Source organism: Mycteria americana, chromosome 9 (genome assembly GCF_035582795.1).
Source record: "Mycteria americana isolate JAX WOST 10 ecotype Jacksonville Zoo and Gardens chromosome 9, USCA_MyAme_1.0, whole genome shotgun sequence".
Lineage (NCBI taxonomy): Eukaryota > Metazoa > Chordata > Aves > Ciconiiformes > Ciconiidae > Mycteria > Mycteria americana.
In genome coordinates, this window is record NC_134373.1 from 4,027,815 (window position 1) to 4,040,621 (window position 12,807).

The 12,807-nt window shown below is 43.4% G+C and overlaps 1 protein-coding gene across 5 annotated transcripts in view; it reads left to right on the forward strand.

The window, feature by feature from the left end:
- Positions 1 to 3,004, forward strand: part of BARD1 (BRCA1 associated RING domain 1) — a 44,347-nt gene extending 41,343 nt beyond the window's left edge. For all 5 annotated transcript variants that reach the window (XM_075511814.1, XM_075511815.1, XM_075511816.1 and 2 more), the window contains 2 exons: positions 1,658 to 1,755; positions 2,460 to 3,004. In XM_075511814.1, the coding sequence (XP_075367929.1) occupies positions 1,658 to 1,755; positions 2,460 to 2,789 (428 nt within the window). In that variant the 3' untranslated portion in view covers positions 2,790 to 3,004. The remainder of the gene's footprint in view (positions 1 to 1,657; positions 1,756 to 2,459) is intronic.
- The last annotated feature ends 9,803 nt before the right edge of the window (positions 3,005 to 12,807 follow it).

Here is a 12,807-nt window from a genome sequence, read left to right on the forward strand (position 1 = left end):
GTTAAAATTAATGAGACTGCTGATCACGCAGACACTGGCTAGACAAATGGTCTGTTTGCATGTTTCCAGTTTTTCAAAGACACATGTTTATCTTGTGGTTCTTACAGATACAATGAAAACATGTAGATGAGTTTCTCTTCTTGCTTTCATGGAGGGTTGTCGTTATGTGTGGCAAGGAACTTTGAAGCATACAGATTCCTCGGAGGACTTGGCAGTGTAAAATGGACAGACAGATGTATGCAAACCAGACATAACCTATTTTGCATTTTCTGCTAAAATAGACATTCCACTACCATTACATCAGTATTCATTGCTATTATCAATAATTAATATGTAGGTTGCTTTTCTGGAAAATACATGACTAGGTTGCCCTTCTAGTTTTGTACAAGTTCATGTTAATTTTCATTGAAGGAATGAACAAGTGCAAATAATCAACCTGAATCTTGTACATGGAGGGAGATATATACTGTCGTAGTATTCAGCCAGTTGTGGTTTTCTGTATAGGTTTATCTTTTTTGATGTAAGTACATTGGAGGACTTCTAGTAACTAAAATATGAATTCCTGTTGCATTTTGTGAGTTGGTATGAACTGGTGGTAAATTGCTAACGGTTGGCTTTCAAGACCTCTTCAGATTAGATATTCCTATCTATTGACTGCCATGGTATTCAAGTACCTTTCTCAGTGATACTTCTCTTCATAGTCTTGTGCTTTCTTCCTTTTTAGGATCAAACCCCCACATTTTACTTCTGGTTTTGTTTAGTTTGTATTTTTTTTTAATACCGTGGGTTTCATCTTTGCACAGTAGAAATAAGTTGTCTGAGTACGAAATGCTGTGCAAGGAGCGAGGCACTACTTTAAAAGTTACAACCTTGACAACATCGTAAATCCTCATGGAACAGTTTTCAAAATCAGCTTTGCAAACTTTCTTTCTTGGGTAATTTTTATTAATGAGTGCAATGTATGTGCAGGCAAAATGTTCCATCCTTGAATGGGTGACCACAGCAACTTCTCTTTCCAAAGTGAGGTCGGGTAGTACGTTTAACTGATGTTAGCAATACATTAGCATCAGCGCATTCTGTATTGGAAAAAATAACTAGCCTTAAAACAAGGTGAAAACACGTTGACTCTAAAAGACAATCTCATTATGCAGCAGTGGTAACAAAAATGAATGCCACTATTAAACCCTAGCATAAATCTCCAGTTTGTGCTGATCTTGGAGACCTTGAAATCCCATCTGATTTGTTATTTGAGGCCATAGCTGTTCAGAAACAGCTTTGTGCTTGCTTTGTAATTGCTCTTTATCAGGCAATTGCTTCCATTTCATAACTGTGGAGTTGGTTCTACACGCTGGCTTTAAGCTTCCAAATGATCAGCAATTTGACATTTGACATTAAGTGGTTGACCTTTAGTGGGTAAGAGGAAAAGCTAATAATTCCTAGTGTTTACAGCACTGATTTTAGTGTGATATTGCTTCTCTCCATCTAACTTGCATCTTCAACCACTGTTGTCGATTTTTTCAAGTGTAAAAGCAAATTGCTAAAGCACACAAGCTTTGATGCTATTTTAGTGCAACCGTTTAGTCCGTAAAATGGCATGCAAGCCTCTGTTAAAACACGGGATCTCTAATCTTTGCCTGCCTTATTGCGTTTTCTGTAGGGGTACAAGCCTGTCTACAAACCGCAGTTCGAGAACAAGAAGAGAAGTATGAAATCCAAGGTGGCCCACAAAGAGGCCGGCTCAACAGAGAACAGCTGGTGGGTTTTATTGCTTGAGACAGATTATCTTAACGACCTTTGGTTCATGCATTTTTGCCCTTTGCCACATGTGCAGGTGCAGTAGATGTAAAACTTTAATGTGGTCTTGTACAGAAATTTGATTATGTGCAAGGTGATCGAAAGAACTGCGAACACCCATAAAGCTGTCACTTTTCTCTATTAGTGGATATGTTGCTCTAACCTTGTCAGAGAGAATGCTGTATTACATTCGTGGAAGAAGCTGTATGGGACAGGAAGTGATGCTCCTTTGGCCTTCTCTGCTCAGCTTTAGAACCTAGTTGAAATTATCTGAAAGCTGAAAGAAAAATGTTTTTATTACTTCTTGTTTCCATATAGGGCCACTTTTATATTTAACTGGGTTAATTTCTGGTTACTTTCTGGATTACACTGGAGAAGTTCATTAAATGTATTGTAACAGTAGCTGTAAATATTCCTAGCTCAAAGTTAAACCCTGTTGTGCTGGAAAATATTTAAACATAAGCAAGAATTTACCATGTAAGCAAGCTTTTCTTGATTGCATACTTATACTGAGGACCTTAGATGTTAAGTTACTGTTCTAGCTTCCAGTGTTGGTTATTTTAAATTGTGTTCTTTTGTAGGCACTGATTGTTCCTTCCCACTTTTCCTCTGTGCTCAGTTGTGAAGTCCTGTATTTATGCTTCTTTTTTTTTTCTTCCACTTAGCTGCCTAAGTTGTTTGATGGATGCTACTTCTATTTTTTGGGATCTTTCAACCGCCACCAGAAGAGTGATCTTGTGGAGTTGGTCAGAGCGGCAGGAGGACAAATTCTGGTTAGGCAGCCAAAACCAGACAGCGATGTGACGCAGACAATCAACACGGTGGCTTACCATGCAGAATCTACTTCTGACCAGAGATTTTGCACTCAGTATGTAATCTATGATGTGGCTTCTAAATTCAAGCCGGAGAAAATTCGTCAGGGCAAAGTCTGGATGGCCCCCTCCAGCTGGCTTATAGACTGTGTGATGGCATTTCAGCTCCTGCCTGTAAAATGAATATTGATGTCTTACGAGCAAGGCTTTAAAATGTGGTGAATCTTGAGCAGTTGGAACACTCTGGTAAACACTGGTCTGAAGCTATGATTTATGTTTTGCACTTAGGAATACAGGAGAGCTTTGACCATTTAAATGAGTTACTATAATCATGGATATGCTGGAATAAATGAATTTACAATGGAGGAGAGAGATAAATATACTGCTTTGAAAAATACTGCCTTGGGTTATTTAGTATGCTTTATTTTTGCATTTAACTTAAGTGTAATAATTACTGACATTTTCTAAATAAGATTTTGCAAAATGAAACCTTTTGCATTCTTGATTTAGACCAGTCCTTCGTAGGTGATAGAGCATGACCCCATTTCTTTTCTGTTTAATATCCATTGACACGGATCTACTGTATGCGTCAAGATTTCCCAGCCAGGCCAGAATTCGTATTTTTAAAAAAAAAGATTCTATGCATTTGAACATAGTCACTTGCCTGTATAGACATCTCTTCTGTCGGACGACATGTGATGTTTCTTGTAACTTCTTCCAACTGAATTTTGCAGGAAATTCTTGACACGGGATAAGCCTTGTAGAAATTAGAGTAGAGCTAATGGCCTGAATTCATTTGAAAGCAGACAATTTTAAAAACACTATCTTTAAAAATCTTGGTCTAAAATTCCTTATTTGTATCAAGAGTAGTGCTTTATTTACTTCTGTCTTCTTTCACGCTTGTAAATGTGTAACTCCTAATTCGATTCTATGTTCTGAAGGTTTCTAAGCGTCAGGATCCTTATTAAATTATTAAAATAAAAAATATTTCTGTAAGTATGGATGGTTGCTATCATGGTTACTTTAACGAAAAAAATTTAGTGATCCCAAAAGAATTATGCCTCACTTTGCACAATTGTACTTAAACTTAGCTGGCTACATTGGAGCAATATTTGATTCTTTCATATTTGTTACAATAAATTTTTAATTTGTTTCTCATAATTGATCATAAGTTATTGTCAGAATCTTACTTCCTCACTCTGTGCTCTTATGTAATGTCTGGCATCTTTTGTGTTGCCTTAGTTTGTGAATTCATAATTTAAAAATGGTGTCTTGTAATAATATACAATGAGAATGATGGTTGTGGGATAAAACAAAGTTTCTTGTGTTTGCTTTTGTATCGCTTGCAATAATAAAACTTCTGGTGCCGGTAAGTTTGGAGTATCTTATTGCATGAGCTTAGCTGCAGAATAAGTACATAGTCCATATGTATCTCAACAGGTAAATGGAAATGTAAGTACTTTTCTGTGAACTTGATACAGCTGTGAAGACAGCATATCCACCTGCAAGAGCAGCCCTTCAGTGTAAGAGACAGTTGTTTTCTGTAACTATTGCCACCGGAGATCCTATGCCAATTTTCAGTATGCTCTATAGAACTCAGAACTATATGCTTCATCTATAACAGTTATAGTTTTCAATAGCATCTATAGACTTCAGTAGCTGGAGTATCTTGATCTATCACTTAAGCTAGACTGAATCATTGCTCTTCACTAAATGCACTTCTCAAGTTACTTGCACGTCTGTGTGAGCGAGCAAAAATGCAAGGCTCATTAATAAATGGAACAACCCATGGGATGAATGTGTTTTGGGTTTTTGTGCAGATAAACACTGGCAGCAAATAAGTCGATACTGCGTGGACTTGGTCATTTATTTTAACAATTGTAGCACACTTTAACTTGGCATTTCATAGCACATCAATATACCTAATGTGGTATTCTTTGCAAAAGTAGCAGTGAATCTCTGCAAAATTCTTAAGAGTGGAGCTTTTCTGCGGTGTACCAGGAAGAAATTTGGCCTATCCGTAATCCTGTCCTATGTCCTAAAGTAGAGGCAGGAGATTTACAGCTTTGAAGAGCCATTGTTCTTTGGCAGCTGAAAAGAAAGTGTTAGAAAATTGCCATCAATTTATTTTTTTGTTTTTAAACCGCATTCTGAACTTTTCCGAAGGTCTTGTTCCTTTGAATCCAGTTGTGTTTTCAAGCAGAGTTACTATCAAACCTCATTAAGAATCCTTCCGTATCGTACTGGGGAGTGATCCTAACTTACCCTGCTCATTGAAGTGCACTCAAGATTAACTCTGGCCTATCTCCTTCAGGTCTCTTCAGGAATTCAGAGTTTGAGTGGGATCAGCTTATGTAGACGTAGGCACTTAAAGAGCCTCACAGAACTGCAGTAAGCAGCCTTTGATGCCAAAATGGCAGCAGGTGTCGAACGCTACTGAAACAATAGGTAAGTACGCAAAAGCTAGAGGTCAGTGACGCAGACCCTGCTTAATTCACTCTTTCTAATCATTAAAAGCAGAGGGACAGCACTTGATAAAACACGCCTAAAAAATAAAAGTCTTGTAGTAAGGATAAATCAAGTCCCTTAATCCATCGGATGGATTTGGCTCATGAAAGCAAGGTTATAAAATCATGAAGCATGTGGTAAAGGGTGCGTAGGGATCATTTCTCACTGTCTCTTCTAGTTCCAGAGCAAGGGTGCATTAAAGGAAGCTAGTAGGAGGCAGGCTCAAAAATAGAAGAGGTATTTCATGCGGTGTGAGCAGACTTGTGGCCCTGACAGCCGTAGCCTGTCTTGGGTGCTCTGTGTTTTGGCATAGCGTGAAGCAGGGAATAGATGAGTTCATCAAAGGAAATCTGTTAAAGGTTAGTAAAGAACCTCAGCTATGACATCAATTTATATTGGTATTCTCCTGCTAAAGTGCACATACTTAATCTGCATTGATGATTGGGGCATTTGAAGAGGTAAAAGTCCAAGACTTGCGTTCTGGATTATAGATGTTTTTATTAATCTTGTATTTATACCTCAAAAATGCTGTGAGTCTCGGAAAGGCTAATGATTTTCAGGTGGCTTCCCTTGAAATTTATGTTTATCTCACGAGTTAGTTCATCAGGGACACCTGATAACACCTTCAGTAGCAATGTCTGGAGCTCGGTGACATCAGTTTAACATCACTAATAGTGAAGAGAAGATGATATTTTTAATAAATACTGTATAATCTTTTTGAATGGCTTGTGGTCTAGGGGAGAATATATGAAGCCTGGCCGGTTGGTTTGTTTGCTTTGCTTTTGTTGTTGTTTTGTGGGGGGTTTTGGGGTTTGTTTTGTGTGCGTGTGTGTTGAAGTGAAAGATAGTTGAGAGTACAGAGGTTGCTTCCTTACATCGGTGTCCTAGGTAGATCCTGGGGAATATAGTTACAGAATAGTTCAACATTTTGGCATTTCTACCTCTATTTGATTGCTTGTATTTAAAGATCTCATAGGTTTTTCTTATCACTAAAACATCTCTCCCCCCGTCTGAAGTAATTAAAATTATATAAATTTTTGAGGGGGAGACATTAATTTTCTTAAGAAAGGAATATATGACGGGCAAGTCAGAGGAAGCCTAATTGTAGTGGGGCTGCCGGGGCAAATAGTTCCCTTTGGACTTTGTTCCTCCAGCTATAAAATAAAATCTGTTCTCTGTTGCTGAGGATTCATTTGTTATTTGAGATACTCGGAAGTGACTTTTCTGAGGTAGAAGCGAGTGGCCCATAAAAATAACTTATCCTGCAATGCAGGAGAGCTAGATGTTGCATTATCTCTGCTCGTGTTTTAAGGAAACAACAGGCAAATGAGGTCTGGTCTGATGAAGTAGCAGAGAAAGGTCAGCTCCCGCTGCGTGTTTGGGACACGGGGGTCATTCACCGAGCGGAGATGCTGAGGCAGTGGCAGGTAACGGGGTGGCTGGTGCCCGTGGTTTCCATGTCTTGCTGCGGTGGATGTTGGAAGCGCTGCGTGCCGCGGCTGGGAGAAGCTAACCGTGCAGTGCCACCGTTACCTGCCTGACAATATCTGCCCCAAGTGTGTTTCAGAAGCAGAGAGGGCACAGCTGTAAACCACAGCGGCTCTCTCTCAGGTCTGAGTTTACTTTGGGGCTTATTTCCATCGGGTTGCAGCGAGCTTGCTGAAGGGCAGCGCTGGGCGAGCGCGCGCAGCGCTTGCCTTCGTAAGCCCGTAAGCTAAACACATACACGGTGAGACGCGGGTTAAAAATACACATAAAAAATGGGATGTGAAGTGACAGCTTAAGCTGGCTGTCTTGCTCAGCTTGCTGAACTGATAAAAATTTGCATATTTGTTCAGCTAGTGTGGGGCTGGGTTAGTTTCCTGCTAGTTTAGCAAACTACTAATTCTCAGAGGAGTCAAAAAAATATTTGGGGGGGGGGGGGGGGGGCAGCTGTGAGACCGCCTCTTTTGCAGCGATCAGCTGGGGCTCAGTTGTGAAATGAAGGCCTTGGAAAGTGAGGTTTTCCGATCGCTCTACACACACATTCCAATCGCCCGCACATTCCCCTGAGGGGGTCCCAGTCTCTCTGCGGGGTTTGTACTGGGTGCTAGTGGCAGCCTGACCAGGGAAATGGTTCTCCCCTGCTCTGCTCAAGGCTCAGCTTTGAACAGCTGGTGCCAGGGGAAACCCAGATCAGCTCTACTCCGGGTCCGGCTGGAATTCATGCTTTGTAGCAAAATTTAACTTATTTTCTGCAGCATAAAAGATCTGGAAGACCATTAAAAAAAAAAAAAAAAAAAACAACCAAAAACGGGGGCCTTTTAATTGAATTAAATATTAATATGGTTAATGTAATCAATGCCGTATTGATTGTGTTAGCCACAATAATGTTTAATTCGATAAGTCTGCAGTGCTGGATCTCTTTCTTCCCCTGTATTTATTTTATGCTGTGCAGCAATGCAATGCCCATATGCTCTGCCCTGCTGTGTCCCCTGGGCTTGTTCTGGGAGAGCAGGGGACGATAGCACGGGGAGAGGGCAAAGGAGCCAGCCTGCCCTCCGGCTTCAGCTCCTTCACGTGCCCTCTGGTTGCCTGTATAAAGTCTGGGTCACCTGCGTAACCTGGGTTCAAAACAGCTACTCGTAGGGGCGTGCATAGTTTTTAAAGCCCCCACACAAACGATATTGCTATTAATGTAACTATCGGCCGTGACCTCCGCGTGCTTGGCTTTCGGAGCCTGGGCCCGATGCAATGCTTCATTCCTGCCCTCAGCAGTTGCATCCCAGCAGCTGCGTGTGTCAAAATGGGAAGATTTTCTACCCTAAGCTTTCTAACATGCTTCTGAAGACGTGCCAGGTGCTGGTTTTAAACTCAGCCAAGCTTGAACAATTTTATTTGTGGTTGTAGGCAGAAGGTTCTTTATTAAATTAAAAGTCACAGTTTTGTTTAACTGAAAAATTGGAGGCAGATGTTCTCCCCAGCTCAATCCACTCACAGTACAAGTTTTCTGGTCTCTGGTTCTTTGCTTGCTGTGTGCCTGCTGAACAAGGCACGGTAAAAACATCCGGGAACAGCCTGGAATAAGCATTCGGTTTTTTCCAGTGATGTCTTTCTGTGGACTCTTTCAAGAGTTTGCACGGACTATTGGCTTGTGTTTTAGGAAAAACTGCTTGATTAAATCGCCCTTGACTCAATAATGAGAGAGAGAAACTGCTTACTCCGAATTAGAAGTTCCTGTGGTCCGCGCAGCAGCATACGTCTGCGGCTCAGAAGGGGGGTGTCCCCAGCTAGCTCGGGTCTCCTGAGCTGCAGACTTGCTCTCCCGCTCATCACACAGGACACCAGCCTTGCCCAAGGAGCTGGATGGAGGCTGGGGCACTTGGCCGACTCCGCACCCTGGGCTAGCGTAGCCCACAGCTGGTCCTGCCGGCAAGGCACGCTTTCACCGGCCTCTGCGGATGCTCTCATCAACGGGCAGAGAAAGTGGGGGGAGAAAAGGGGCCAGGGTTTGATTTGTTCTTGTTGCATTCCACCTATATTTGTCAAATCCAAGGAAAATCCCATAACCTTGCTTTTATTTCCTCCTTACAGCGCCCACGCATTTCAGCATGAAGCCTTATTAGCGTGCAGGGAAGCAGGCAGGTCCTAACAGTATCTGGGTGCAAAAGGGACGGGCACAGTGAGCTCAGCTGCAGTCAGCTATCAGCAGGGACCACGTCTGGAGGCAGCCATACATTTTCACTTGCTTGTGAGCACCTGCAGTCAGGTACTTTAAACTGGCTTTGGACTGCAAAGACAGATTGTGAATGCAAAACGGAGCTCTGAGCTTTGAAATTGAAGCCCCCAAATTCACGTACAAAGGAATAAGCGATCGGATGCAGCAGCTCCTGCGTTAAGGTGCCGTGGCTGTGGTGCGCAGCGTTCAAAGGGCAAGTTGTATAAGATCCACAAGTCAGAAGGAACCACAGTTCCTACTGAAGGGCAGGCAGGGCAGTACCGGCTCTGGATCAGTCTCTGGATGGCACCGTAGTGATCTGTTAAATTGGAGATGGCACTTGCACTGCGGGCATGAGCAAAGAAGTGACAGAGCAGGAGCAGAAAAGGAGGGAACAGTCTTCGCAAACACAGGCAGGTGCAAAGCCCTCACTCACCTTCTCCCTGCAAACAGCACGCTGGAATCCTATGAAGGCAAAAAAACGCGCACCCTGGTGAGGCAGGAGGAGAACTGGCTCCCTGCTTAAGCAGGCAACGCTCAAGATAGCAGAAGAGGGAGGACAGTAGGTGGACGACAACCCTGCTTAGCTCATGCTCACCCCAGGTGCCGTGTTGTTTGGCACCCTGGAGAAAGCCCCGAGGCCAGAAGGTTGCAAAAGCGTTTGTTATAAAGAATCTCATGCTGACCCCATTCGAGGTGCAAGCTGCCTTGGAGGTGGTGGTGCATGCCCAGTCGTACCTACACTTAGTCCTTCAAGGACTTCAGAGTGGCTGGAGGAAAGGACAGAGATGACAACCTGAAGAGGTTTCATGGGGAGCTGTGAATCGAACAAAGAACTCAGAGCTTCAGCACCCAGACAGGGAGATTTTTTTTGTGCAGGTCCAAGCTCCTGTCCTGGCACCCATACGGAGTCCCAGATCGGCGCCGATGGCTTCTGGCTGGCTCCGGATGGTAAATAAAACTGGACCATGGCCTCCTCTGTTTTAGGAAGATGGCTGTTAGCTGTGACTGCCAAGGAGGCTAAACCACAATTTTCTTCTGTGCCCTACAGGTGATAAATCTTTGTACATTCTAAAAATATTTGATCGTGGTAGCAAAACACGCCTGAGTGCAGCAGGGAAAGAGGCTATCACCAGCCCTTGGGATGTGTTGCGTATTCCCACACCTAATTAGTGCACATTAAGGTAACTATTGAAACTGTCTTTCCGTATTAAATGATAATGTTCGCTTCTCCTGGTCTCATTCTTTCCCCTTTCTCTTCACATCCCTGAAAGAAAAGAGCTGAAATGTTACAATTTTGAAGCAGCACACCTAGCAAGCGAAGAATTCCTTAAATAAAGGTATTTGAGGCTGGTTTGTGTCTTCAATGCCATGGTCATCCCCACCTCTTCAACTCCTGCTTCACACCATGCCCAGGCTGTTCCTGGTATTTCTTTCATCTTCAAAAAGGTGATCTTAAAAAAGATCACTTTGTACCTGTTTGGAGGACTAAACAATTGATTTCTCCGGGCAGCTTTTTTTGGGGTGATCCCCCCAAGAAGGATGCCTGTGTTTCATTAGGAATCACCTTGTGCTTTTTCTGCAAGGGATGAGGGATTACTCTTCCCATGACACGCAGGAGCAGGAGCTCAGGTACCCAGAGGATGGAAATCATCGTTTTGGTGCTGCCCATGGTGAAAGGCTGTGTTGGAGTAAGGAAAGCCATTTCATCTCCCTTACCATAGCCTCCACCAGCACGCTGGGCAATGCTTGCATAGGCAGGCAAGCAAAGGAAGAGAAAGACGCGAGGAAAAGAGTTTGTGTGGCAATGGAAGAGGTTTATGCAGGTGCTTCAAAGCTCTGCCCTTGGGGTGAGCAACAAAATTCTCCTGCAAAAGGGGCAGCTGCAAAGCTCAGTTTCCAAATCTTCGCCTCTCCAGGCCCTTTTTGCAGGGTTTCTCTGCCCAAAAGAAATCAGAGAGCTTGCTTTAATTGTCTTGCACTTGCAAGCACCTTTGCATGGGTCTCAGCCCCTGCCATGCCCGCTTCAGATTTTTACAGACTTGTTCACTGCATTATAACATTTACGCACCATGGTTCCCAGACATTTCCTTCTAATGGATTTTGCATTAGTAGCTGGTATCGGGAAATCTAGTACCAAAAGGTTAATGTACATCCATTAGTCCTTTTTTTCCCCCTTTCCTCTTTATGTGCTAGTAGAAGACAACCGATTTCAGTAAATACATTAGGTCTGGAAAGGGTCTGGAAGCACTTGAAATTCTGTACGCGCAAAGCTGTGGGGCTATTAATATTGTCCAGCCTAAGTACTGTGGGTAAAGTGGGATTTGCAGATGTTGAATGATACTTTTCAAGTGTTTTCCAGCCTCCACAACCTTTCTTTTCCTCATAAAAAGAGTTGGGGTTTTTGAGACCTGCTCTTTTCGTGGACTACTTGCTCTGCATCTCCTACACCGTGAAGGAAGATGTGCTTTCACCCACGTGCTCTCTCAGCTATAGGCAAGCCAAGGAGGAACGACGTCGGGGTAGTTCAGGCTGTCATGTGGGCAGCTGAGCTAGCTTTAACAGCTAGACTCTTCCTCAGCCTGCAGCAAATGGTTTTCTCCCTCCTCCCCCCGAAGCCAACATGACAATTTCCGTCCTGCTAATTGGGGCGAAACTCAAGTGTATCTCATTGCGTTCTCTGACCTGCATGTTAGACAAGGTCAAGCTTTTTCGCTGAAAAAATCTATTACTCTAATGACCACAAGCAGCAAGCGGGAAGGGTAGGGAGAGCTCCTGATGTATTTATGATTTGCAGAACTTGCCACGTTCTTTAACTGAAACCTTATGTCTTAGCGATACAGACCTCTGAAAATTAAGAATTTGGGTCATGATACTCTCATGCTGGCTGTCTTTGTGTTTAGCACTCAGTCAGCATGGGCTGAACCTCCTCGCCCTTGGAGCCACCTACCAAGACCTTAATGGAGAGCCACACCATCACCCTCAGTCTCTCCATGCTCTCTTGCCTGCTCCAAACCAGGACTCAACCCTCAGGTCTCCGGTTTCCCCAAGGCCCTTCCATACGTCTAACCTGGTTCTCCATGCTCCATGGTATCCCACTTTCCACCCCCGGCAGAGCTGAGGGGCCGGGCAGCAGAGCAGACGTGGTACACGCAAGATGATGCACTGCTCTGTGAAACAGCAGCTCCCTGTTTCTGAATCTTGTCGCTGTTATTTCCCAGTACCGTGTTGTTCTTCAGACTGAGGATTCATGTCTGGCACTAAAATCTGTGGCTCACGGAGAACATCTGCACCGGTCTTATTTGGGCCCCAGCGTGGACACCTCTGTGATGGCCATTGCAGGCTGAGCTGCTCCGGGATGGTCTACACTCTGTATGGGGCTCAGTTCTGCAAGGTGCAATGTCCCCGTGCCCCTGGCTCCAACCGACTGTTCTGCAGGTAAGCTCTCCTCTGCCGGAGGCTCACTGCCTTGGAGATATTCAGGTGAAATGGGGGTACAGGAAGCTGGGTGCAGAAGCAGTTCTGGATGTGCGAGTTCAAAACATTGCAGAATCAAGGCCAAAGGAAAAAAAAAAAAAATTACATGCGCTTTAATTTCACTTAATGAGAAACCATTCACAGCTTTCCATTTCTGATCCATATCTTTCCATTTCTATTCTAATGGTAATTACTGTAGCAGTTTATTAACAAAGAAATCATTTGATAGCTTTCACATATTCCCATACTTCAAGTATCTAACAACCTATTGATTCGATAGCTTGGCAGCATTCCTGATTGAGGAGCTGGAGTTTGATTTTTTTTTTTTTAAGGACTTTGATCATTTCATATGCAAAGGATAATTATTTTTCTGGTTGAAACAAGGGATGGATTGCAGATCGATGGAGTCTACAGTGTGTTCTCGTGTGTGATCCCTGCCGCACCTGCAGTCGGAGCAAGCAGTGTCTGCATTTTCTCATGGAAGGACCGTGAAAAATTGGTTTTGGGTTGCATTTCTCG